The sequence below is a fragment of the Ammospiza nelsoni genome, chromosome 6 (assembly GCF_027579445.1).
Source record: "Ammospiza nelsoni isolate bAmmNel1 chromosome 6, bAmmNel1.pri, whole genome shotgun sequence".
Lineage (NCBI taxonomy): Eukaryota > Metazoa > Chordata > Aves > Passeriformes > Passerellidae > Ammospiza > Ammospiza nelsoni.
Window position 1 is genome coordinate 59,526,204 of NC_080638.1, and position 27,922 is coordinate 59,554,125.

General features: G+C 45.6%; 1 protein-coding gene across 1 annotated transcript in view; it reads left to right on the forward strand.

Moving 5' to 3' along the window:
* The first annotated feature begins 1,079 nt into the window (after nt 1-1,079).
* Nucleotides 1,080-27,922, forward strand: part of RTN1 (reticulon 1) — a 124,841-nt gene continuing 97,998 nt past the window's right edge. Inside the window, exon 1 of the mRNA XM_059474772.1 lies at nt 1,080-1,488. Coding sequence (XP_059330755.1) covers nt 1,311-1,488 — 178 coding nt within the window. The 5' untranslated portion in view covers nt 1,080-1,310. The remainder of the gene's footprint in view (nt 1,489-27,922) is intronic.

Below are 27,922 nucleotides of genomic sequence, written 5' to 3' on the forward strand. Positions count from 1 at the left end.
GGCAGGGAATTTATTTCCTTGACCTGTCCATGCCAGAACTCTGTGCAGTGCCGGAATGATCCCATACCCGAGTCCATTTCCACACCTGTAAAAGGACAGCAAGGAAACTTGCTCCTAGTTCACCTCAGAAGTGGCACAGATTCTGTGAAAGCACAGACCCTGCCCTGTGCTCTCACCTTTGCTGTGTCTCATCCTGCTGCTGCTGCTTTCACTGACAGCAAAAATCCCTGACATTGCTCATTGCCTGGTACGCACACGAGTTTTGTGAGGCAGTAAGCAAGAAAATATAATGAAACAACAAAAAAGGAAGGAAAGGAAGGAAGGAAGGAAGGAAGGAAGGAAGGAAGGAAGGAAGGAAGGAAGGAAGGAAGGAAGGAAGGAAGGAAGGAAGGAAGGAAGGAAGGAAGGAAGGAAGGAAGGAAGGAAGGAAGGAAGGAAGGAAGGAAGGAAGGAAGGAAGGAAGGAAGGAAGGAAGGAAGGAAGGAAGGAAGGAAGGAAGGAAGGAAGGAAGGAAGGAAGAAAGAAAGAAAGAAAGAAAGAAAGAAAGAAAGAAAGAAAGAAAGAAAGAAAGAAAGAAAGAAAGAAAGAAAGAAAGAAAGAAAGAAAGAAAGAAAGAAAAAGAAAAAAAAAGAAAGGAAAAAAAAGGCCCACAGACACCTGCTGTGAGTTTATTGTGACAAGTGCCAATAAGCTGCGATCGTGTCTCCATCACGGCTGCAAACAGAGAGGAGCCACCCGGGTAAACAAACCCCGGGGCAGAGCGCGGCTGCCCTCGCTGGGTTAGGGGCAGAGAGAGGAGACCCGGGCCGGTTTCATGCCGGGCTTGCAGAGCTCCGTGCCCGGCGGTGCGGGAGGAGCCGGCGGCGCTCCGGGCCCGGCTGCGGCGCCTGCGGGATGCTCGGGAGCGCAGGGATGCGGAGGAGGAGGAGGAGGAGGAGGAGGAGGAGGGCTGCGGGAGGGGACAGGGAGGCGTGTGCCCGCCTGCCAGGGGGCTTTTCCTCCCTCACCCGCACAAGCCGATGCCTACCCTGCCGAAGCAGTTAAACGGCGGAGAGAGCAGCAGCCCGGCTGGCAGATTCCTGCCCTGTGATATGCCAGCCACAGGGTGACGCAAGGGCTGGAAGGCTCCAACTAACAAGCCATTTTCACCTGCGTAATAAGCGCTAGTGGAGATCCGGCAGCGGCGGCATCGGCGGCGGCTCCCGTTGCCCGCAGCCGGCCAGACCCCAGCGCAGCCCCAGCCCCGCGGCCTCCGCAGCCCCTCGGCGGCACCCCCAGAGGCGGAGAGCAGCGGGCGCCTCGCAGGCAGCATGTCAGCCCCGCCGGACCCGCAGGACCTGCTGCTGGCCGGCTCCGCGCTGCACTGGGCTGCGGACGGGGCGGCCGGGGCTCCGCTGCGGGATGGAGACGGGGCTGAGCAGCGCCAAGAGCTGGGATTCGGCTCCGCCAGGGAGCACCCGCCCGTTACCATGGCGACTGCATCCCCAGGTAAAAGGCGAGGGGTACCCAGGGATGCTCAACAAAGGGGCCCTGGCGGCGGCAGCGGCGTCTCTCCCGGTTGTCTCGTTGCTGACGCTTCCTCTGTTTTCCTCCCAGCCTGGCTGCTTGGAAACATTGCTAACGAGTTAGTGAGAAAGAGAAAATACCGAGGAAATGCGGCCTTTGCAAATAGTTATTTTTGCCGATGTGGGGGAGGGGGGACGAAGGAGACAGCCAAGTTCCCTAAAGCTCTTTGCAGTTTGTTAGGCACAAGACAGCCAGATTTCAGGCAAATGTTGAAAGGCACTTGATTTCGCCTGACTTGATGTGGATCTGTCCTCATTTGTCATACACCTGTTCACATCTGGAGTGAGAGATCTCAATGGACTTACTTCAGCTATTCCCTGTGCCCCTGGAATTCCTGCATGGCCACTTATATTATTTCAACATGCAGCTTTTAATGGAGTGCCTATTCTGAAGTGTTTGTGCATTTTGTGCATGCTTTTAGGACTTGTTCATTTATTTGTGGACTTCTTGCTTGCTGTGTTTTCCACCTTTGGAACACCAAGGTGTGCTTGACTTCTGGTGCATTCAGTTTAGGGTCTGCAGGTTCATTGATTTTCTGTTTATTTTGGGGATGTGTTCAATTTCCCTTGGTTTAGGGCTGCTTTCTTTAGTAGATGTATTAACAGCAGGTGTGTATCTGTTAATGGACCCCAGGAGGCTTCAAATCCCCATAGCTTCTGGTAGAAATGTTTGGGGGAAAATTACTCTCTTTCATTCTTGGTGACAATTCCCTACTTTCTTTCCTACTGCTGTCTGTCAGACAACCCAAACAGCCAGAAACCCCAGCCCTGGGGGAGCTGATGCATCCCATCTCCCTGGGAAGTAGATGTTTCCATTACAGAGCCTGAAGCATTAAACTGGTCTTGAGTAAGTTGAGGGTCAGGGCTCGGGACAGGGATTGATCTCTGTTATGCAATAGCTGCAGGAGCATCAGGAGCTGCGTTTTTGGGCTGAGTCCCTTCTAATCCCCTCCAGTCAATCAGCACAGAGAGTGGCTGGCCAGGAGCAGCACAGCCTGTGTGTCTGTGCGTGCTGCTCTGCTCAATCCCACACGAGTGGTTCCGTGGGGTCTCGGTGTGTGTCAGTGCCCCTGTGTGTGCTCCCGACAGGGATGTGTCCCTGCTGCCTGTCTGTGACTGAGCTCAGGGGTAAAACAGCATCCAGCACCCCTCAGCTGACGTGGGAAATGTTTCTGCTGTGTTGTAGCTCTGGGCAGGCAGCTCCTCTGCTGATGTGCTGCTCGTTCGCTGAGCCGAGTGCTGGGTTGTGGAACGTGACTTTCCACTGGAGGCAGAGGGCTGGGAATGTCAGCATGTGTGAGTGTGTGTGAAAAGGGCAGGACTGGGGTCTCCAGGTAGGGCTGCCTCAACCATATAATGACAAAAAGAAGGGAGGGAAATAATCTTGTGAGCAATTTTTTGTTCACTGATGGATAAAAATATGGCCATGCTGAATCTTAGCATACAGAACAAAGAGGGGTGGTCTCTTAAAAATCACCATTAAATGGATGTGTAAATCACCATTAAATAGAATCACTGTGGAACTGCTTGCAATTAATGAAGGCTTCTTCAGGCTTGACGTGGCTGTAGATTTACACTTAGAGAATGCAGAATAGACAGACAGAAATAAAAGAAAAAGAAGAAAGAAAAGAAAAAAAGAAAGAAGAAAGAAATAGAGATGCAAAGAAATTATTCAGCTTTTGTAATCCTCTGCAAAGGGTTTTTTAGACGTGTTTGCTTGTGTCAAACTGTGGCAAGGTGGAGGCAAAGTGAGCGATACAGATCTGTTTTTGGTGTTTGCTGGCTGTGGACTCTCAGGCTGTCAAATCAGCAGCGCTGTAAGAGTAGTAACGTGCTTTGGACGTTTCCCATTTTGTTTTCCCTGTTCAATAAAGAGCTGTTGTGTGGCTGTGTGCGTGTCTGGCCGGCCATGGCAGGCAGAGCAGCATCCCAGGCAGTGCAGCCCTGCAGCCTCCCTGTGTTTGTGGCTGCAGCAGCTGTATTTCTGCTCCACACTACCTAGAGAGCCACGACTCCCGCCCCCTTCACCAGGGGAAGTAAATAATTTCCTTGTTCTCTCCGTGTGACTAAGTATTCATAAGTTTCTGAATAAGAAGACTGTCATGTTGTTGAATATCTGAAACTGTCAAGCTTTTCTGAAAACTCTTTATTTCTCCTGCTCAGAGAGAGATTCCTGCCTGTTCCTAAGCCATAGGAATGGACCCAGCAGGAGATACACAGCTCCAGCTTTTTTACAACACTGCCATAATCTGCCATAAACTCAAACACTCCTGACACAATGGGCTATCTAGGGACGCTTTAGACAAGGAGCAATCCATCCAAACAGGAGTGAACTGGACAGAATAATTTTCAGCTAGCTTCCCAGCACATCCTGTATCTTCCTCCACACCTGTCAGACCGGTCTCTTTTTTTTTGTTTTTGTTTTTTTTTTTTTTTTTTTTGTGAAAACCATGGTTATGCTTTCTGAGGCAAGAGCAGGGTCTGGAGTCTGGCACATTCTCTCAGCATGAAAATAACTGAAAACAAATGGGGGGGATTTGTCACATGTTGTGCAGATATTTTCTTATACAACCTAAAAATTTGCAAACTTTCCCTGATCTTGACTTTTGTTTTAAGTTTGAAAACCAGCCAGGGATTGTTGAAAGGTTCAGGAATATTTTCAAGCTGGCCGTGGGCCCGGCTTTGAGCCAAGCTGGCTTTGTTTCAAAACCTGGTGAGTGGCTTCTGAATGATGAAAAGCAATGGATTCCACTCCCCATTCTTTGGATCAACCAAAATCAGCAGTGATTGAGACTGCAGGAAAAAATTCCCACGAGGAGTGGAAAGCTCAGAGGCTTCTCAAGCAAAGTCAGGACAACAGGGAGCTGCAGATCCCTCATCAGCCTCTCGTCTTGCAGGGCTCCAGTGAAGATAAACTCCAGTAGCTTCTGATCAGAGATAAGGCTGTTTCTCTTGCTTTTCTCCTTGGCCCCTAACTTTTGCTGAAAATGTCTGTCTTCCTCAAATGCATCAAAGTTTTCTTCCTTCCCAAAAATGAATTTGGTTCAGGCTGAGAGGACCTTGCAGGCAGTTCTTGCAAGGAAGCAGTCCTGAAGGGCTGGTGGGGAATTACATGTTGGTGGAGAGAGCCCCATGTCACCCAACACACCATCTGGTCACAGATTCTGCTATTTTATTTTTATGCACCAACAGTGATTAAAAACCCCGGAGAGGAATTATTTTCCAAAAATATTACACAGGCTAACAGGCATTCCCCAGGATAAATACATATGGTTTCCTCCAGAGAAATGGCAAAAATGGTAGAATGGGCTGTACCTCTATGCTGGAGGTGTTCTTCAGGGAAAAATAGCAGGAAAAGGGCAGGAATTCATACAAATGGTGATTTTTCTGTAAGGATCTGGGAAATTTCCTGCAGCCTGGTGCATGGGTGATAGATCAGTGGTGTTCTGCCCCCATGTCCATGCAGCTGAGATTAGAGAGCTGCCAGCTCCTGCTCACTCCAGGCTTCAGACAGCCACAGCATCAGGACATCCTGGCAATCCTGGCCCATTTCCAGCTGCCTCCAAAGCCAGGTCACATTGGGCACCAGCTGCCCACAGGAGAGGAGGGCAGTGACACAGGGGATGGCATGAACAACCGGGACATGTCTACAGGGACACGATGGGATGGTGGGTATGGCCTGTGGGAACCCTTCTGGAGCAGCATGAGGGGCTGGATGGGATCCCCTGAGGTGCCCCAGTGGTGTGGAATTCCTGTGCTCGTGGGAATAACAGCAGCCATTTGGTGTGTGCCAGTGAGGGACTCAGAGCTGCTTGGGTGAGGCAGATGAGTTGAGGAACTGCTGAGGAGCAGTGGGAGACCAAATCCCAGGAGCGCTTCATGCTCTGAGAGGGGCAGATACAACACAGAACACCATGAGGGGTGTTGGCTCTCACTGCTCCATGATGAGGACGATCCCAAATGTCAGTGCTTTAAGACCATTTAAAAAACCCTTTCTAATTCCCATGATTTGCAGAGGCTGGGTCTGAAGGTATCTGCTGTGTACCCAGATGTTCTCACCGTGAGGTACCCACCAACCCAACCCTGCAAGGGACTGCAGTGAGGTGCTCCTGCCAGGAGCCTCAGTTTGCATGGACAATGCTGCACCAGTGAATCTAAGTTTATGGTTTCTCTCCAGTTACTGGCAGCTTTGCACCTCAGCATGAAAGAGATTTCTGGTGGTTTTCAGGCAGACTGAGAGCCCTGTGGGTTCACCTCAGTGGAGAGAATTAGGCATGGATGCGAATGTCTGCACTGCTTGGGTTTGGCACTGACACTGTTTGGGATGTCAGATCATGGACAAATGCAGCAGATTCCCCAAGACAAATGGCTCTTTGTGGCCTTCCCACCCCTTCCCAGGTGTTGCTCTAGGAAGATGTCCCCAAACATCCATAGCAATGTGTTGCTCAAAGCCACCACACTGGAAAGGCCAAGACACAAACCCTATTTTTCAAGCTGCTGTAGAAAAGTCTTGATATGGTGGATTCACTGACCTAAGCATGACACAGGGGAGCCTCTGTGGGTGTTTGGAAATAATCCTGAACTGCCAGGCAATCCTGCTCAGATTGAACCACCTGAAGTCAGACTTAGTCTCACTTTGGAAGAATACATATCCATGCAATTCTACTATCAATATTTTAGTCCTTTCTGATTTAGAGAACTGAATTTAGTTTTTCCTCTGCTGTCTGAATTAGCCATTGACAACTTCTGATCTACTGTTGTGGGTGAAGGGGACAGAGATCTTTTGGTGGAGGTTCTCCCATTCCCTGGTGTTTTCTTAGTGCAAGCAGATTTTGCAGAGGGACAGAAACAAAGCGGATTTCTTCTCAGATCTTTCTGTTCTTGTAATCCTCATGAAGCTTGAAAAAGTAGCCTAAGCCCACAGTTAGCCATCAAAAAAAAAAAAAAATCCTGTTGAATTACCATCCTTCATTGTAAAGTTGGAGCAATGGCTCCTCTTGGGATTTTCCAGAAATGCTCTGCATTTGGGGTGATGTCAGAGGTGCCTAAAACTCCTGGCATAAGAAAAATCTGTGCAGCAGTGTAGTTCCCAACTCTGACAGATCAAAATGGTTTTCCCCTGTTCCTCACAGGGAAAAATGCAGATAGTTCTGCCTGCTTTTACTGCCACGCTGATGAATTTCCTTCAGCCTTCAGGGCTGCAACTGGGTTGAGGAAGAGGATGAGGCAGATGAAAGAGTAAAGTAGTACCAGGGAGGGTGACTCACCTGCCTTATTTTAACCTTCCTCACTCAGTAATGAAATATTTTATTTATAGATGAGGAACTGAGGGGGAGAGTTTGGGGAGGAGGGGAATGGTGTGGAGGGGAGAGGCTCTGGATGTCCCAGTTACTGCAGGTGTTGGCTTTTGTGGGTTGCAGTATTTTCTGGGCTGTGAATCTCCCCTGGGCTGGGTGGTTCATTATCTCTCACTGCTACAAGGGTCCCAGGAGGCACATCTGTCTCCTTTTACTTCAGCTCTGAAAATGCCACTCAAGGACACATCTTATGCCTTGTTTTTACCATAAACCTGTGCTGGTATCAGTCTGTCTGGGGACAGCAACCCCAGGAAATACCTGCATGTTGTCTCTGTTTCAATCCTCCCAGAGAAGTCCGGGCAGATCCCACAGGTCTGCTCATCATTCACACACCTTCCCAAGAGAGATCCTGGTCCAGCTGTGTGGCCTGGATTGGCCCAGCATGCTCAGGACTAGAGTCAGGCTCTGCTTTCAGTCCTGATTGCAGCCCAAATTCACCCCAAGACCCAATTATTTAATACACAAGAGTTTTAAATCAAAAGTTCCTGAAACAATCAAAGAGTTGTGCTGCAGGTCTACATCATCAACAGGGAATGGAGTTTTTTTAATGGGTGGTTTCTTAGGAATTTCCCTCACTCTCCCTCCTTAGTAGTTGGTATACATAAAATGGGCCAAGTATGCACTGGGACTTTTCATTTTTAATGTAGCATTTATGTCTGTTCTTCATGTGCTATTCTCTTACTTCTAAATCAAGGCTGCTTTCAAAATTCTGGGGGTTTTTGTTTTTCTTATGTTGTTTGTTGTTTGTTTGGTTTTTTCCAAAAGAGACAGTAGCCTCCACATGGCAAACCATGTTTCAAATAATGAAGCATTATTTGTAATTAGTTTTCTAATTTAGGACAAGCTGTAGAGTTGGCATGATTCAGCACTCAGGAGCATACCTCACATTTAGTGTTGTTTTTTAAGACATTTCTGATTTATGGTCAGTCTATTCCTCCAAGAAACCTCCTACCTTCAACAGTGAGAATAAACTCTTGGCACTCACCTGCAAGGCAAGACTTGAAATAAAAAGGACCATAATCACCTATTCTAGCCCTTCTTGTTTCAGTGAAGTATTTAAGATTCTAATTTTATGGAACATAAGTGCATTCTTAACTGTTATTAAAATTAAGATGGTCTTAAGTATATGCATAAAGATGAGCATGTTTTGTTTCATTTAGGACTAAATGAGGTAGAAGATATATCATGTATAAATTTGCTTTATTAACCATTAGACCAGACTGCTTCAGGACAGTTGCATGTGAAATGGAAGCACCTGCACTTACCCATCTCATTACAGCGCTGTGAAAATTAACCTTTAAAAAGATCAAAAACTTAGAATGAAAATCATAATCATGTTGCTGTCATTTATTTTGATCTGTCATGTGCTTCTGGGTGAGAACAAAAATTGTTAGAAATGACTACCTCCTTCATAAGCCTATCACTTTCAAATATTGAGGTGTTACCTCACAAACATTGGCTTTGTGCTTTAATATTCCTTAAGAGAGGGCTTTCCCACCTTTATTTAAATAACAGCTGATAAAAGAGTTACTTGCATATTTCTTTCAGTGCTGTTATGAGCCACCTGCCCTTGATGCAGCCTCCTGCTATCATGAGATCTGGTGTGAGGAAAGGGAGCTGAGATTATTTGGACACAATTGCCATTAAGAGCTGCAGCATTCCCATCATCTCCCTCTCTCCCATCCTGGATGCAGGGGGTGATGGGGCAGGGGAGATGCCTTCTGCACCAGGGTGACTCTGCAGACCTGCAGAGTTCTGTCAGCTCGAGGCTTTTCTGTGCCATTGAGGACATGAATTATGGCTTATTTTTCAGCAGTGCTGAATTTATTAACTGCAGCTGATTTATTGCCTGTAGCTTTAAAGACATTGAAGGGACTTATTAACTGTGGCCAGTAAAAAGGAAATGCGTGGGGCAGCCTTGTCAGGCTGGAAACTTTCCTGCTTCCAGTCCCTCAGGATCTTGTGCTTCTCATCTCTGAGAGGTTTTTTCCTGTCCAGATTATCAGTCCATGTCTTGGGTGCACATTTGGGTGCCCCTGGGTGAGCCCTGTGGCTGAGAAAGAGGAAACACCAAGTCTGGCCAGAGCTTTGTATCCCAAATACAGCCTTGGGTGCCATCCTTCACCCCACTGGAGCCCTCATGGACATTTCAAAGCCACAAATGCAGAAGTTACAGCCCCAAATGACATCCCCAGCTTTCCCTGCACTGCATTAGTCACTGGCTGTGTGACCAAACAAAAATCCTCACCCTGGGCAGGCTCTGCAGCACAGCTGTGCACAGAAGGGCTGCAGACAGCCTGAGACATCTGAGTTTGTGCTGATGTTCTCCTGCTCAGCCTGGGCTCCTCCACACAGCTCCCAAAACACTCAGGGGCACCTGTGAAAGAAATGCTGGAGAGACAGACTGCATTTAAAGGTTCTGATTGATGCCTTGTGAAGGCTGACCTGGAACAGAGGCTGGACAGAGCTAAAGAATAAAGCAGGGATTTATTAAAAGGCCTCAATGGATTCACCTTGGGCAGCACAAGAGCCCAGCCAGGGCTGCACCCAAGATGAACCAAAATGGACAACTGGTCACAGGGTCTCTCACTTTTATAAGTTCTGCTCCATTTGCATATTGGAGTTAATTGTCCAGTTATAGCTTTAGGTTATGAAGCTTATCCCATCCTTCTTGTTTTTCTCTCTTCAGTCCACCATTGTTTGTGCTCTTGGGCCTGAAATTTGCATCATTTGTCCTTGGTCCCCAGCAAGAGCAGGAATTGTTTTGTCTCTCTATTCTGTGCAGAGAGCTCACCATCCCCTAATAAGAAGCGCAGAAGTACACACTAAAGCAGAATAGAATCTGAAAAATATAAAAGCTAAAATCTGAGCCATCATGATCAGCAAGAGAGTTCTGCCATTCACAGGCCTAATCCATCCCCTAAGCACAAATCCATCCCCTACCTCCACACAAACCCACAAACATCATTCTGCATCTCAGGAAGGTGGCGACTCCCTCACCCCACACAGGTTTTGGTGCACATGCAGCCAGCAGAGCAGCACTGCTTGGAAATGGTTTAAATGCCAAGCTCCTGGGCAGGCAAAGGGCTGGATCCTGAACACAGCTTAAAGGTTGTTCTAAATCTGCCAGCACCATTCAAGTGCTCACCTGTATCCAGGTCAGCTGCATCCCTCTCCCTGTGTGAGGCACCCAGGGCAGGGCTGGGAGGTGAAACCTGCAGCCAGCAGAGCTGGGGATTGGTGTCTCAGCTCTGCTCTCTCTGTGGAGCAGCATTCCATGTGCACTGTGGGAGGGGGAAATGAGTTTTCACAGCTCCCAGCTCTCCCCTGGCTGCTGGAGCACGGAGGGTTCTGAATCCCAATCAGTCTTAATTGGCTTTTTCCCTTGATGTCCTTAATGCAGGGGTAGAAGGGATGCACTTTCTGCTGACGTGCATGGGAGGTGTTTTGCATTTCGTGATGTTTTCATTGCTGTTGACTTCAGCACTGGGGCACGATGCAACACGCTGGAAATGAAATGTGCACCTCGGCTGAGCTGGGAGCTGAGCTGCTCCTGCAGGTGTGGCTGGGTGATAGCAGCAGCAGCAGGCGTTTCTTATGTGCAGACTGATTTTAGGGAAATGGGAAACCTCTTCTCCCACTCCTTATGAAAGTTACAAAAATGTAAAATGCAAGTTTTTCATCCTCATCTCTAAGGATGTAGTATGTTTGTCAGTTTGCTGGGTTGGGTTATTTTTTTTTTTTTTTTGGTATTTTTTCCTTTTTATTACAGAGGTGTATAGCTTTGGTAAACATCGTTGAGGAAGTGCTCTAAACTGCAAAATTGCTGTGCACTAAATCTGAATTGAGACAGTTGCCTTTGATGTAGAGCTAACCTAAAGCTGAGGCTGATTCCTCTCTTTTGCAGCTTTTGCAGTTCTTTAAAAAAATACATAATGCAGCATTTATGTAGTTGCTGATTTCTCTACAGCTCTAGCAAATTATCCCTGGAGTGGAATGTAGAATTGATTCCTCAGAATTTCCTGGTTATCCTGAAAGTCTCTGTTTATAATTTGTGATTCTCAGAGCTTAATTAGCTTGTAGAAAAGGTATTGGGCCCAAAGGTGACACTCCGAGATGATGTGTGAGAGTTAAAATCCCAGAGGAGTCACCTGCTCTGAACACATTGTTTATGGGAAAAAATAAAATAAAATAAAATAAAATAAAATAAAATAAAATAAAATAAAATAAAATAAAATAAAATAAAATAATGGGTTTGGAACCTCCGGGCAGTAGCTCTGTTTATCACTTTAACTAAGAAATCCTTATAGTTAATTGGCTGGTAAGTGACATCTTTGTTGCTTGTAAGAGAGGATTTTTGTAAATTCTCAGTGTTTTAGGTGGTATCTATTTTCCCATGTAAAAAGTTCTGTGAGTGTTTAATGAGGGTATGTTGCACACAGGACTGAAAAGTCAAACAAGCAATTAATTGATTGCATAGACAGATGTGGAGTCATTAAGTAAAACCTGGATTACTTTTACATGGATGAAATAGGAGCTCTGCCTATGAAAATGCATGCCTACCTCTGCTGCCAGGAGAAAGGACTGAATTTCCTGAAATTTAAATTTTTTTTGAAATTTGTCATCAGACCAAAAACCCTCCCTATGAGAGATACACAGATTAAAATAGTATTAGTGAAAATAGTGAACTATTAGAAATAAGTGCATATATTTCCAAATTATTCTCAGATCAATTAATGTTTCACCTTATTTGGCTGGCAGCATTGTTTCGAAAAGTACCTTTGCTTCCAAATATACATAAATTCCATTTCAAAAGCACTAATTCCAGCCTGCAAAGTTCTTTATTCTACTTTAGAATTGCCATGTCATGTACATTTTTTTCTCTTGTGTTTTTATTTTTTTTTTTAACCACTACCCTAAAAAATACCACTGGAGATTATGGAGGATTATTTGAGCAGTAATCGTAGAAAAAGCCAGTTGCCATTTTGGGAATATTTTCTTTTTTTTTTCCCTCAAAGTCCTTTTGACATTAGCCTTTATAATTCAGTGCTGTGTAGTAGAAGTTCAGGTCAGAGCTGAGGAGACAGGCCTGGGGATTAATGCTGTGTGAAATAAATGCAATTTCCCTCCACTTTGAACGTGCTAAGCAGACCATGTATAATCCCTGGAATATTTGGTGGATCTGCCAGGCCTTGAAGATGGCATTTGTAATATTTGTCTAGCTACATGTATTTTTACATCTTGTCCCTCCCTGTGCCATCCAAACTCTATCCAAAAGTGAGGAGAAAGGGGCTGAACAAAGACTGAGAAGTGAACCATTCCCAGGAGGGGATTTTAGAGTTTGGGCTTCCTTTTTTTCCCCCCTCTCTCTGTTGTTGCTTTTTAATGAATCGTTCTTCTAACCTACTTTAAATTGAGCTTCTAGCATGCTGGATGTTTTGCAGATGAATCATACTGTGCACTGCACTTATGCATATCTGCTGTGCAAGTACACTGTCAGCTTGTATTTGATAACCTACCAGCAAGCAGGAGCTGTTTTTTTATGGAATCTTGGGATGCTAACGTTGTTCTCCAAGTGAGAATAATGCAACCACTGTTAATAAATCAGCCTGGGTCTGGGGATGTCTCACCACTTTCACTGCATCCTTGATTAGCATTATCCTCAGAGGTATAAATTAAAGAGGAAAATATATAATCTGGGAAGCTTTCCAGCATCATCTTTGAAAATGAGAGCTCAGTGCTTTGCTGGGGTTTCTTTGGTGGAGGAATGCTAATAGCAATGCTGAAGATGTGCCCTGATTGCACCCTAAAGAGTAGGAAGATGTACAGAACAGCTCATTTTTTTTTTTCTTTGTCATCAAGATAATTTCTGATGTGATCTGCACTGGTGAACAATTTTCTACACGGTTCTGTGAATTGATCCCAGAAGTGCAGCTTCAGTCTCTCCATTTTCTACTACTTGTTGTCATTGTCTGACATCTGCACAAAACCTGGTTCATGGTTTCCCACCTCAGCCTGCAGCTGTGGGAGGGTCTGAGACACTGGCCAAAGCCTGAGCCTCACCAAAAAATGGTTTCAGGAATTTCTTCTGACTGTTCCTACAAGGTGTCACCACAGCTGGATGGTAACTCCTGACACCTCCCTCCCTGCCAAGGAAAGAAAACTGTGCTGCAGAATGTGCTGATTTGCAAAAGGAAAAAAAAAAAAAGAGAATTCACAGGGAGGGTTTGATTTTTGCAATGTTCCAGCTGTGCTAAATGAGCAGAAAGGGGAGTTTTCAGCATATCAGCAACATCTTGGAAATGGAAATGCCACATCTTCCAGTACTTTCTGAGTAAGTTTTCCCCTTCCCTGCCCAAAATCCACTCAGCTTTGACTGGAGTTAGGAGTTTGGCATGACCTGTGCTTGGAGTTTTGCTGTACAATGTCTGTGTTTCTATTTGCTTTCCCTTGGCCAGCTCTCTGCCAACATCTCCCTTTGCTTTCCAAGAGATGGTGGAAAGCACAGAAGGCAAGACAAAGCTGTTGTTCCTCAGGTTGCTTTCTGGGGAGACATAAGATACCTTTATTACTGTTTTCCTGATGGAACATCTGATCCACAGGATGGTGGAAGGTCTCACAAACAGCCCCCAGGAGCTGCATTTGAGCTCAGTCTGGGTCTGATGAGGTCTGGGCAGTACCAGGCTTCTCCAAAGAGGTTTTGGTTTCATCATCAGTGACTCAGTTTACAGGGCCTCTCAGGCTGAGACTCCTAAAAGTCATTCCTTTCCCCTGAAAAAATGTAGGGCAATTATTTTTACTTAGCTCCTGAAGATAGTTAATTTTTTTCCTGCATGTTATCACTTTTAAATTAATATTGAGGATCCTTAGTTATGTTCTACAAAGGCATTCATCCTTACAGCTCAACAAAATAGAGGGAATACCATGTGTTATTTGCCAGCTTTACTGACTTGGGTAGATTTGCTGAAGCAATGGGTTTCAACATTTCCAGACATTTTTCCTGTGGAGCTTTCTCTTCCATAGAATGGTTTTCTGTTTCCCCTTGATTTGAGATGAAAAGAAAATTGAAAATAATATGAAATTTTCCCACAGGACAGAATTTCTTTTGCAATAGCTCAGCTTCTAGGTAATGTCAGGAATGACACAAACCACTGTGATCAGTGTGCTTAATTTCAATTCTGCATTTCTGACTTATTCCTTGACATTTCTGTCTGAAGAACAATGACATAAACCCACTATTCTCAGCTTGGAAATACCCATTAAAACTGAGAGTTACTGCAACAGCAGTAGGGTTTGTAAGAATCTATTTAATGCAGTCAACAGGGTTGTGACCTTGGTTTTCTGTCACTGGGAATGAAAATGCCTCTAGTCCAGCCCATCTCATGGCTGTAACACCAAGCAGATGACTTTGCCAGCCCTATGGTGAGGAAGGCATGAAGTGTTCCCCAAGCCAGCAGCTGCCCAGGGTCCTTGGATTTAAATCATTATCATAGAATCACTAATTATAGAATAGGTTAGGTTGGAATGGGTCTTAAAGACCACCCAGTTCCAGCCCCCTGCTGTTGGCAGGGTCACCTTCCATTATCCCAGATTGCTCCAAGCCCTGTCCAGCCTGGCCTGGAACACTTCCAGGGATCCAGGGGCAGCCACAGCTTCTCTGGGCACCCTGTGGCAGGGCCTCACACCCTTACAGCAAAGAATTTCTTCATAATATCTGAGCTAAACCTACCCTCCTTCAGCTGAAGGCCATTCTTCCTTGCCCTATCACTTCATGCCCTTGTCCAAAGTCCCTCTCCAGCTCTCTTGGAGTCCCTTTAGGCCCTGGAAAAGGCTCTAAGGTCTCCCTGGAGCCTTCTTTTGTCCAGTCTGAGCAGCCCCAACTGTCTCAGCCTGTCTTTATAGATGTATTCCAGACCTGTGGTAGCTCTCTGCTGGACTCATTCCAACAGGTCAACATCATTATATAGTGCTCCTTCTTTAGTCACTTAAAAATGTGACTTGCCTGTTGATGCCAAGCAAGGGAATTAAAATGAGGGAAGACAGCAAATTAAACTCTTTCTTCTTAGTCTCTATACAAGAGTTTCCTTTTGGAAAAGCCCTTCCCTTCTCACATTGTGTGAGCAGGAAAGCAATGCAGCTCCCCATGAGGGGGAAGTGAAGCCTTTAGGAGCCATCAGATTCCCTTTGCTTACCCTGAACTTGGAGCTGCAATAACTGCTCCCTCAGATTTGCTGTGCTGTTTGTTTTAGTCAGCTTTTCAGAAAAAATAAATAGTCTGTTCCAGAAGCTTTCAACGATTTTCAGTCCCATCATTCAGCAATTGCTAAAGCAGGTAAAATCCAAATCTTACTAGGAGGCTTCTGCTCCTGCCTTCTTCCAGCACCAGGGGTCACAGGCTTTTGTAACTTTTAGAAACAAAGAGCCAGATGTAAGCAAAAAAAAAAAAAAAAAAAAGACATGTTGAGTAAAGAATCTGCAGAATTGGTCACCCAGATTTCTGGTTACAAATGCTCTGCTGTGCCAGGCAGAGAAGTTGTAACCAGAAGATTAAGAATCCTCTGAGAAGATTAGTTAAAGAAGCTGGTTTCTAACCTTGTCCAGCATAAAGTTGAGAGGGAAAGGGGTGTTTGCTCCTGGTGCTTGGTGAGACTGACAGGATAAATGAGCTAAAAATCAGTGTATGCAGAAGGGTAAAATTGTGTAAATGACACAGGAGCGTCAGTCCAGGGAGGAGAGGAAGTCAGCATGGAGGGGAAAATGGATAGCAAGAAAAGAAATCCCAACTACTCTCAAGGGTTTGATTTCTCAAGCAATGGATTTCTCACCAGTTTATGAAGGGATGAAGTGATGAGGGTTAAGTTTATAAATTCAGCGGATGCCTTTTGGTTCACGTCTCCCGTGCTCACAAGATCCGGAGGCGAAGTTTGCCTGAAAAACGATCTCCCTCCACCCTTTGTTCAGTTGGAGCAATTAACATAATTGCATTTAAAAAAAGCCTTTGAATGCATTTTTGTTTCTCAGTTATTTCTTTCAGTCAATTGAAAGGGCTTGAAATCCCCATTCTTCAAAGCACAGACAGATCAGTTGAGCCTTTCACCATGTGAGTAGTACCTGGAGGAGTGCTGAGCTGCAGCAGGAGTGTGAGTTCTTGGAGGCTGGCTGAGCTCTCCCAACTCCTACATCTAGCACTAGAAAACCACAAGGAAGACCATGAAAAAGCAGAATGGTCTTGGCCACCTGTATAAACATTCAGAATAAACAGGAGGAGGTCATGCAGGGACAGGGCACCTCAGCAGGGAGAGCCAGCTTCCTAAATATGGAATGGGAAACCTCAGATGAATCCATCAGAGAAGGACTGGGGTGTTGGGGGTCACAGGGCAAACCCAAACCACCACAGGCTGCAAATCTTGTGCTGTTTTGCTGTTGTTAAACAGCAGATGCCAGGCTGAGATGTGGTGATGTGTTTTTGATGTGCAAGATGGAATAGATGGCCTGGGGATGGGTGTGGTGTCCAGTCTGGAGCACGACACATCAGGAGCAATGCAGAAAACCCAGAGGAGAGGGACCAGAGTGATCAGATGTCAGGGAAATACAGCCTAGGAGGGGAGATTGAAGGAACCAGGCTTTTTCTGGCTCTGGAAGTTCTGGAATGGCTGCCCAGGGAGGTGGTGGAGTCCCCATCCCTGGGTGTGTTTAACAAAGCCTGGATGTGGCACTGGGTGCCAGGGATGAGTTGAGGTATTGGGGCTGGGTTGGACTTGATGATCTTGAAGGTCTCTTCCAACCCAGTGATTCTGTGAATTCTGTTTAAGCTAAAAGTGAGAATCACTGGGGCACAGAACAAGAGCAATCTCTAAGTGCTTTGAGTCATGAAAGCCCAAGCAAAGAGCCTGACTCAACCCAATCTCCAGAAATTGTGTGGTTTCAGCTGCAACATTCAGATTAAACAGTTGGAAAAAACCTTTGGAGAATGTGGATCTGTGGGACAGAGAAACACAGTTTGGGTGGGTGGTGGCTGCAGCTCAGGTGCAGGAGTGGGCAGTGCAGAGGGACATCATCTAGATGGCAAAGGAAGTGATGCTGCTGCCTGGGCCCAGCAATGGAATCAGGTCTTTCAGGTCTTTCTGGCCCTGGTTTTGGTGAATCTATAAGCTGAGGTGAAGGATGGCAGGGCAGCAGGAAATACACTAATATTTTATTTTCCCATCTTACTTTGGTTCCCACCTGGTACAAACCAGCAGCTTGTCTTCCTCTTTGAAAAAGTGCACCAACCACAAGTCACAGAAAAGTAGGAATGGCTGATATTTTTGTGTTTCAATGTCTTTTTTATGGTAATAATTTATTTTTTAAAAGAAAAATAGCTTTATCTGTGTTTTGCCGGGAAAGCCCAGCTTTCCTGAGGGGGAGTGGGTGAATTGACTCCTGCAGACAAATCTCAACTTAGCATTCAGTAAGCTGGACAAACAGCAAACTTCAACATAAAATAATAACAAGGATTTTTAATAAATGCAGGCCTGGCAGAGAGAAATTATAGAAGATAAAGTGTGCAGTGATAGTTGGATACTAAGAGCATAGTGCCTGCACCCAAGGAAGGAGGAAATGGAAAAAGATACAACAACTACAGTCTTATTAAACTGATTTAATTAGTTAAAGGGAAGATGGAAAAAGTGCATTTATAAATCTGGACTGTGAAGACAGACTTGATAGTTTACTTCAGTAAGCGTTTGATTGTTTTCTGACAGGTTTACAGTGAGGTTTAAAGCCCAGCACTGCTTGGAGCACCTCTGCTGGGAAGACAGGCTGAGAGATTTGGGGTTCTTCGGTCTGGAAAGAGAAAACTCCAGGGTGACCTCAGAGTGACCTTCCAGTTCTTAATGGGAGCTTATATAAGAGAGGGACAGTGACTTTGTACATGGGCAGATGGTGATGGGACAAGGGAGAATGGAACTAAAACAAAAAAAAACATTTTAAACTAAAAGAGGGGAGATTCAGACAAGATACTAAGCAGAAATTCTTCACTGTGAAAGTGATGAGAGCCTGGCACAGATTGTCTAGAGAAGCTGTGGCTGCCCCATCCCTGGAAGTGTCCAAGAACAGGATGGATTGGGCCTGGAGCAACCTGGGATAGTGAAAGGTGCCCCTTATGTACCTGGGATGAAGTAGTGAAAGCAATGAGAGGGACATCAGAGAGAAAGAGTTGAAATATTAAATACCTAACACTTGGTTTAATTCAATTAAAAAAAAAAGGAAGAAAAAAGTCCAGTTTTATAGAAATTAATTTTCCCACTGAATTCTTTTAAGTAAAAATTTTCCATGCTTCTGAAAGGGCGAGGAAATAATCAATGAGCATTATTTGGAGAAATATAGCACCTCTTCCCAACTGTGCTAATATTGGTGAGAAAACAGCATTTCATCAGACCAACTCGTGAGTCAAATTTGGAAATGACTCCCTTTATACTTGGGCTCTGTGGACTGCTCATGAATATTGGAAGTGTGAGCTGTGCTGCTTAATTGTAGCTTCTTGTATGAGTCACATGATTATTTAATGAGGATCCTTGATTGGAGGCATGAGCAAACACATCTCTTACACACACTTGATTGTGCCAATTTCAGGGCTCATTTTCTCTCAGTGCTGATACATAACACATTTGTCATTGGCCTTGGCAAACGTTTCTTTGCCAGAAAAAAATCATTTCTCAAGTATCAACAAAAAATGATACATGGGTTTAGCTAATATAAAGTGTGTCATAGAACAATAGAGTCATAGAATCACAGAATTATTTAGGTTGGAAAAGACTTTTAAGATTATTGAGCCCAACCATTTCCCCAGCCCTGCCAAGGCCACCATTAACCCATGTCCCCAAGTGCCACATGCCCATTTCTTTTAAATCCTCCCCTTCACCACTTTTGTATCATCTCCCTTCTAACAAAATTAAGAAAAAAAATTAAGATTCACTTGTGAGATACGCTTGGGTGGCAGCAACGTGTGGGAATTTTATTAGGTGAAGTCAGAACCCTCTTCGGGAAATGCTGATCCATTTGCTTTCTTAGCTCTGCTGTGAGTTGGGATCTTGGGTTTTTTTGGTGTTTCTGGTATGTTTAGGTTCCTCCTGGGCATGAGGGTGGCTGTAATTCTCACCTCAGAACAAGAGTGGGTGTTGCAGCTCCAATATAGCTGCTCCAGTGCCACATCTCTGGCTCTTATCCTGCATCCAGCATTAATGGAGATCAAAGGATCTCCAAAAATCATAGAAAGGCTTGGATTGGAAGGGACTTCAAAGGTCATCAATTCCAGCTAGAGGAGATGGTAGTTTTTACCATTTGTGGTACACTGCTTGTGTGACCATTTTCTCATGGCAGTTTGTTTATTAAGTTTGGGGAAAAAAGCCTGTGTTTCCTGAAAACTCTATTAAAGCACACAACTACCCCAGATTTCAGGAGAGCCTTCTTTGAAGTACCATTTCATTGGATTTAAAGCTGTGTTTCATGAATATAAAACATGGCATATGTGAGTTTCCCTCTGCCTAGCAGCAAAGGCTGATGCTGATGTAAGACAGAGTCAATGACCTGCTTGGGTTGAAAAATAATCTTCATTTTTTCACTGTAAAGGTCAGTGCAGTTGCATCAGTCCAGGATACCTGACCTACTTGATTGCTGAAGGTACAGATTTTTTTAATAGAGTACAAAAATGAGGTTATCTCTTTGGAAAGGGGCTCCACAGGTACAACACAGTCATTTTCTGTTCCAGCTATGATTCCACCATTCCAAACACTGATGATTGTTTTCCAGTTCAAGTGAATGTTGTAAATTCATTGTCGTGGCATGATTATTTCCAAAATTCCTTGGTTTATGTGTTGGTTTAAAATATTAACAAACTGTCCTTACAAACACACTGCCAAGCCAGCCACAACTCCTTGAAAAACAAACATAATCAAAATCAAATTCTTTCCAAAACACACCGTTGTTTTTTTGAATAGATTCACTGACCAAAGGAATGACAGATTAAGGAAGAAAAAAGAAAAATAAATAACAGACTTGGAAATCTGAAGTTGGACATGGATAAACAAGAGAGGATCATGGCAGTTCTTTGAGTATGTAGAAATCTCATCTTTGGGAAGAAAAAATGGAGAATGGAGAATGGTCAGGAAAACATCTGGAATGTGTGGTGCCAAATGGTAGTTTCCTTTTTGATTGGACCAGTAGTTTTCTCATAAAATATGAAGACCCAATTTTCATGTTTTTCAATATTTACAGATCTCAGTCTGTATGTAAGAAGGAAAATAAGGTCTCAAATAGAGCTCTCTGCATGCTTAAAATAATCTTGATATTTTCTGCTTTGCTGACTCAGCCTAAATGGCCTAAGACTTTAAAGTTCTGGGAATGCTACACCCCTATTACAGAAAGGATTTTATTTAGGGAGGCAAACTCTGGCCACTTCATGATTAGAAGATTTTAGCTTATGTTCTCACCACAGCAAAATCTTGTTGAGTTGGTAGCAGGGTGGCATTGACTAGAATAATTTTTCTTAATTTCTGCTTGTGGCTGGTGGTGCAGTTCTTGATTGAGAGATTTTCAACTGCAGGAATACATTTTCCCCATCAACCACCATGAAAAGCCAAGGACAAAATCCATCTTTTAAACGGATCCCTGTTTTAGAGCTTTGAGGTATCATTGTTTTCCCCACTTAGGAGGGAACATATGCATTTTATGTAACCTCGAGAAGCTATAACAGCAAATTATTATGTTTTCTACAAAATATTTGTGTTTTCTTTCACAGACCAACAACCTTAAACTTATAAAACCTGCTATTAAAGTGGTGTTGGACTGTGGGTATTCTTTAGTTTCATTGTGTGCAATGCTGAGATAAACTTCCATACAGCCTGATATTCAAATGCTGGGATTTGAGTGGGGCTGTAGTTAACATCATTATCCCATGGGGCAAAAACATGATTTCTGAGGAATTTAGAAAAGTTCTTTTGCCATTTTCCACCTGGGGGTTTCTTGAGGCTATCTTGAGGATGCTCCCATTCAGCTGGTCACCCTCCTGTCACCTCCCTGCTCTGTGTCCCTGGTGCCACGTGGGTCACTGAAAGGAAGTCAAACTCTACATTACTGAAAGCAAATCACTTCCTACTCCGGCAGTGAACAGCATTAGAATTTTTTAGTGTCTTTCTTCGGTTTTAATTGGATTTCAGTAATTTAAAATTCATCAGAGCTTTGCTAGCATAATCTGAATAATGCATTTATTCATGCAAACATATTTGGGTATGTTGCAAACACATGGTGCAGTTGTTTTGCCTGAATGATGTGCAGAGGTTCTGGTGGTCAGTAAGATGGGCTGGAATGAGCAGTGTGGGCTCAGCCAGGGAGCTGAGAGAAGAGGTTTCTTCCTCTCTATTCCCTCTATTCAGCCAAGGATGGATAGAATGGAAATTGAGCTAGCTGAGCTAGCTTTGAAATGCCTCTGCTTTGAGCAGGGCTTGGGCTGCAGCCCTCCAGAGGTCCCCTCCAGCCAGATTTTTCTTGTAATTCTGACTTTTAAGACTTGGTTTTATCACCTTTCTCTCTGCTCTTCTTCTCCTACCGTTCCTGACCACTTCCACCTGTTTTCCCATTATAGCTATAAAGGTAATTAGGGTTATTTGAAAAGTTGGCTGCTGGCCCCCAAGGCATTTCTGCACCAACAAAGGGCTTGGGTTGCTTCTCAAACCCAGCTGCCTTTCCTGTTTCTCTGCTGTGTAAGTCCCTTCACTCTTTCTGGTTCACAGACTGAATTAATAAAATAAAATATATGTGTTTCTGTCGGAGACTAGGAATTTTCACTTTCCTCAGGAAAACAAACAAACAAACCAAATAAAAAGTTGTTTTTCTTAAATCCCAGGTGTTCAATTTTTCTCCCTGCCATTTCCTTTCCTTCACTTTGGAAACTACTTATTACTTTTATGAAAAGTCAGCTTGGGGAAAAGACACTGCACATAAATTGCAGTACAGTCTGCCACTACCACTGTGCAACAAAATCTTTCTTCTTAGCTAAAATAATTGGCTGAATGTGGCAGAAACTTCCAAACGTTGGGGTTGATCAAGTGTGAGCTTTTCACTCAATCATCTACCAAGACCCCAAATCTCAGCCTCCTTCAAATCTGGCAGTGCAGCAGGGAATTCCTGTATCCCTTATTTGTGCTACAAAGGCCAGTTTTTAACAGTGTAAAGCAGAGATTTGCACTGGTGAAGCTGCTGCTGATTTCAAGGAGAAATTATCTGGCAATGGACTGGGTTTTTTTCTAGTCTTATAGGAGTGAAAAGCTGGGCTGAAACTAAGGAGAAAGGTGAAGGTGCAGGGATGAGTTTTCTCTGAGGTGATTTGACTGGGCAGCTGGAATGGGGACAGCCACCTCTTCTGTGCACATCTCTTTTCCTGTCTTGGTGCCTCTTTTCCCCATCCTCAGAGATGAGGAATGGTTTTCCCTTGGAGCTGGAGCTCTTTGCCAGCAGCGTTTTGTGCACAGGGGTGGTGATAACAGAATAAGGACAAGGTGGTGACAAAAGTGCTGATGATTGCTCTTGTGCTGTGCTTCCACCTCATGGATGGAAAACCTGATTAGCACTTGAAGTCTTGATTTCTCCAGGAGAAAAATTGTTTGGCCATGAATCTGCTGCTCCCAGTTGCACAGTGGTGGGACCCAGCTCACATCAGCTGGTTTGGACCAAGGCAGAGGGAGGAGAGCAAGAGGGTCTGGCCACATCTCTCCTGCTGTGGGTTGGCTTGTTTAATTTCTGGCCCAATTTCCATGGGCATTGTGCACTTTTCCCGCTGTTCTGCTCAACCTGGAGTTGTTACAACTCTTGAGCAAGGCAAGAAAAGAAAAATGAAGCACCATTATCTATTTCAGTCAGTAGCTGCAGGCTTTGGGGGCATGCTGGACCCACAAATCGTGCTCACTTTGGATTCCTCAAGCCTGGACTTTCTCAGGAGAAATTCCCTCTGTTGAATGCTGTGGTGTGAGGACCAAGTGTGATGTGGGGTGGGCATTCCCAGGGAGATCAGAATCACAGAATCACAGAATCACTGGGTTGGAAGAGACCTTCAGGATCTTCAAGTCCAACCCAGCCCCAACACCTCAACTCAACCCTGGCACCCAGTGCCACATCCAGGCTTTGTTAAACACACCCAGCGATGGGGACTGCACCACCTCCCTGGGCAGACAATTCCAGAACTTTATCACCCTTTCTGTAAAACACTTTTTCCTGATATCCAACCTGTATTTCCCTTGGTTCAGCTTGAGACTGTGTCCTCTGGTTCTGTCAGTGCTGCCTGGAGAAAGAGACCAACCCCACCTGAGCACAATCACAGTGGGGATGTGAGAGCCTCAGATGATGCGGAGGCAAAGCAGGATGTTCAGACAGAGAGAGAATGGAAAATTGCTCAGAGAGATGCTGTGGGCAGTTGAAAGCAGGCCAGAGCCAGCAGTTCACCGTGGGTGAGCCACCTCTCCAACCATCCTGGGCAGTGCCATGCCCTGTGAAGGTGCCATCCTGGCCTTGTGAGCGGCTGTGCTCTGCCTGTTTACACAAAATGGGCTTTTCAGCAGGGCTGAGCAGCTGTGCCCAAGGACCAAGGTGGACATTTGCCACCATCCAGGCTGTAAAAGGTGAATGGGTTTGGAAACAGTCAATCTCCATCTTGTGATGGTCTACAGAAGACTTGGGAAACCAGAGGACCCTCATCAGGGTGTCCAGTTACAGAGGATTACATGGAGGTTGTAGTCAAGTGGAGGATGGGAATGGCACACAGAGGTTTGTAGATAGAGGGTGAAGGTATTGACAGAAAAATCTGCTGTGCTTTGCTGCTGGTTTATAGAACTGTGAGGTGTGCAGCCCTGCTGAATAACATTTATTTCCTAAGTGTAGTTTTCCAGAAGTCAAACTGTGCTGCTGAGCCTTCATTCCTAAGTACTCTAATACAGTCTGCCCCAAATACAATCTGCTGTGCCATTTATCTGCACAAAATAGAGTCTTTTCTCACAGCAGAAACTCCAGCAACACTCAACTGGGTGGAGTGGATGAAAACATGTATTTCAATCCTGAAAAAATATGAAGCCTATTGTTAAGCCTTAAATGTGTTTTGAAAAGAGGCCTAAACAAAGAAGAAATATTTACCACAGATATTTACTACCTCTTTTTATTGCAGAATTCAGCCTCTCTGTTGTTCCTCTGGAAAATCTCTGCTGGAGTTCCTCCAGTAAGACCAATGACATGCACAGCATCTCTGCCACCCCTGCACGGGCTGTGCCCTGCTGTGAGTGCCAAGGGTGACATATGGGGTGGCACACCTGGACCCCTGGCCACTGCAGGCCACCAGACCTCCACTGAGGTTTCTCCTCTGGTTCTTTGAGTCCAGGTGGGCCATGGATTTGCAAAAACCCATTCCAAAAACCTTCTCTGTCCCAGGACTATCCTTGGGAAGGGTTAATCTAATCCCTCATAGTCTGCACTTTGTTGAATTTTCCCTGCTGCGTTCCTATCTTGATTTTTCCAAGAACCTATTTGGCAATTGCTTGGAGGGCTTTTGGACTCCCCTTTCTATTTTCTTTGGATTGCAGGCATGGAAAACTGCATGCACAACATGCTAAATACTTTCATTAATTTCACACTGTTTACGAGCTACTCTGCCTCCTGACCCCTTGCAGCAGCTGATCAAGCTGGGGTTGAGCTTCCTCTAATCTGCAAATTGAGAAATTAGTCAGCTATATCCCTTAGTTATGAAACTGGGATGGATGAAATCTGAAGGCCATCAGCTGCTCTAGTTGAGCTTCTCTCAAGCTGGAAGCAGGAATACATAACCCCCTACTATAAAACCAGCTGGGTGGGTGCATGGTTGGGGAGTTTAAATGCCACACTTAAGCCAGGATGTCCTTTGTTTATATTCTGAGTAGGAAAATGAAGCCCTTGGCACTGTGCTCTGTGACAGTAGGAGTTAAGATGTGGTCTGGTATCCAGGCCATTTCCAAGGAGATGTGATGTTTGCAGGTCATCCTGACTATCCAAGCTTGTCCTACTTGCAACCAACCAAGCAGTTCTGCTCCTGCTGGGGAATGAAAGCTCACCCTGCTTGGTTTTGCCTCCCTTTCCCTCCTGAGCACCAGCTGGACATCCCTTTATTTGCCACTGTGACTCCACACACAGGAGCTGACTCACAGGGTGCCTGCTGGTCCCTGTTGGTCCCTCCTTGTTCCTGCTGGTCCATGTGGTTCCTGCTGGTCCCTGTGGTTCCTGCTGGGTCCTGTGGTCCCTGTTTGTCCCTGCTGGTCCCTGTCATTCCTGCTGGTCCCTGCTGGTTCCTGTTGGTCCCTGTTGATCCCTCCTGGTCCCTGTCGTTCCTGCTGGTCCCTGCTGGTCCCTCCTGGTCCCTGTTTTGCCCTGCTGGTCCATGCTGGTCTCTGCTGGTCCCTGCTGGTCCATGTGGTTCCTGCTGGTCCCTCTGGTCCCTGTTGATCCCTGCTGGTCCCTCCTGGTCCCTGTGGTCCCTGCTGGTCCCTGCTGGTCCCTGTTAGTCCCTGCTGGTCCCTGCTGGTCCCTGTTTGGTCCCTCTGGTTCCTGTTGGTCCCTATTGGTCCCTATGGTTCCTGTTGGTCTCTGTGGTTCCTGCTGGTCCCTGTTGGTCCCTCCTGGTCCCTGTGATCCCTGCTGGTCCCTGTTGGTCCCTCTGGTTCCTGCTGGTCCCTCTGGTTCCTGCTGGTCCCTACTGATCCCTATGGTCCCTGCTGGTCCCTCTGGTTCCTGCTGGTCCCTACTGATCCCTATGGTCCCCGTGGTTCCTGCTGGTCCTTGTGGTTCCTGCTGGTCCCTGTTGGTCCCTGTGGTCCCTACTGATCCCTGTGGTCCCTGCTGGTCCCTGTGGTCCCTCCTGGTCCCCGTGGTTCCTGCTGGTCCCTGTGGTTCCTGCTGGTCCCTGTTGGTCCCTGTGGTCCCTCCTGATCCCTATGGTTCCTGCTGGTCCCTGTGGTCCCTCCTGGTCCCCTGTGGTTCCTGCTGGTCCTTGTGGTTCCTGCTGGCTGTCACAGTCCTGGTGTCAGACAGGCCCCCTCTCCACCAGCCTGTCACAGGCAGCCCCTGCTGACACCACGTCTGAGATGCCTCCTGCTTCCCTCCTTCCCATCTGTCTCGTGGGGAAAAGCACAAGGAGCAGCCTTATCTGCTCTGACAGGCAGGGTTATGCAGAGGAGAGCTCCTCCTGGGAAGCAGATGGGGCCAGTTGAGAGTGGACAGGGAGATGTGCTAAATAAATCTGGACCAGCCAATGCTTTGGGCAGGTGGTGGGGAGAACATGTGTGCCAGGCATGGAAAGGTAACCACCATGCAAGGATTGATTTTTGGCTGCTGTAATCTGGTAAAACTCCCATGCAGTGCCTCAGGGACATTGCTGTAAGCATAATATTTACTGCTGTCTCTACTGAATGATAAAATCCTGCCAGATCCTCCTGTACAATGGTGTTTCCCTTGTGGGAGTGGCTCCAGCTGAATGCATGTGCTGCTGGGTGGGATATGAGGATTTGCTCTGCAGCTGTGAACGTGGTTTGTGTGGCCTTTCTGGCCCATCCAGGCAGACACTCCGGCTCAAGAAGCAGTTAAATGCATCTTCAGGATAAACTAGGAAAAATAAATGGTCTCAAGGGCTATGAGCAAGTGTGAGAAATATTTCTGTTTCTTGCTTTAATCTGTTCCAAAGAGGAATTAGATGCTGTTTCTGTGTTTGTAAATAAACTGTGAAAAGGGGCATTCTTCAGGAGATGCTGAGCTGTGAAAGGTGGGCTCACACTGGGATGCTGAAATTGAGGGTGAAACCCCAACAGGGCAAAATTCCACAGGTGGACCCAAAGTCCTGGAGAAGGGACATTTTTCCTGACTTTTTCCCCTGTCCCTGCTCTTAGTGAAACCAGGATGGTACATGGCAGTACTTTGTAATGTGCACAGGGTACTGACCTGGCAATCTTTGAGGGCATCAAAAACCATCCCAGTAAATAGAGCAAGGGAATGTTTTCTCTGCCCATAATAGGGAAAGCTCCTGGAGGTGTTTGAAGAACGTGGTATATTTGCTATAACTTTGTTTTGACATTTTCCAGAACAATTCTCATGTTGTTTGCAACCAGAAGCCAAAATTTCCAGGTAGTTGTTGCTACTAAAAATTTGAAATTCTTTGATCTAGGGCTGTTCGAAGCAACAGAGACACAGTGCAGGACAGGGAGAAGGAGGAGGGTCAGGAAGGAGGTCAGTCTTCCTGGAACAATTTCCATGTCATCAGATAGCAACATTTTCATGCTTGGAATGAAAAACGAAAGGCTTTGACCGAAGAAAAACTCCAAGTCCAGCCTGGAATAGTTTATTTTATTTTCTGTGCTAGAGGTTCTTGTCTCCATTCATGTGTCCAGAGAAGGGCAATGAAGCAGGGGAAGAGTCTGGAGCACAGGTGAGATGAGGAGCAGCTGAGGGAGCTGGAGGGGCTGAGATAGGGGAAAAGGAGGCTCAGGAGGGGTTTTCTCACTCTCTATAACTCCCTGACAAAAGGACAGAGCCAAGTGAGGCTCAGGCTCTGCTCCCAAGGAACAAACAACACGGATGAGAAGAAATGGCCTCAAGTTTTAGCAGGGGGAGTTGGGATTGGAAAATAGGAAAAGATGACCACCCAATGCCTAGGGGTGGTCAGGCATTGAAATAGGTTGCCCAGGGAACTGTTGTAAATACCATTGCTGCAAGTGTTCAAAAAAGATGAGGATGTAGCACTTTGGGACCTGCTTTAGTGGTGATCATGGTGGAGTTGGGTTAAGTGGGTGACTCGATGATCTTAGATGTCTTTTCCAGCCTCAACAATTCTGTATTTCTATAATTCTGTTCCTGTTAGACTGTGAGCACCTGAGATCAGCCACTGCCCATTCCATGTCCAACTGCTTCTCCATCATTGGCATGCACAAAAAGGAAAATGCAACAACCAGACCTCACAGGTCT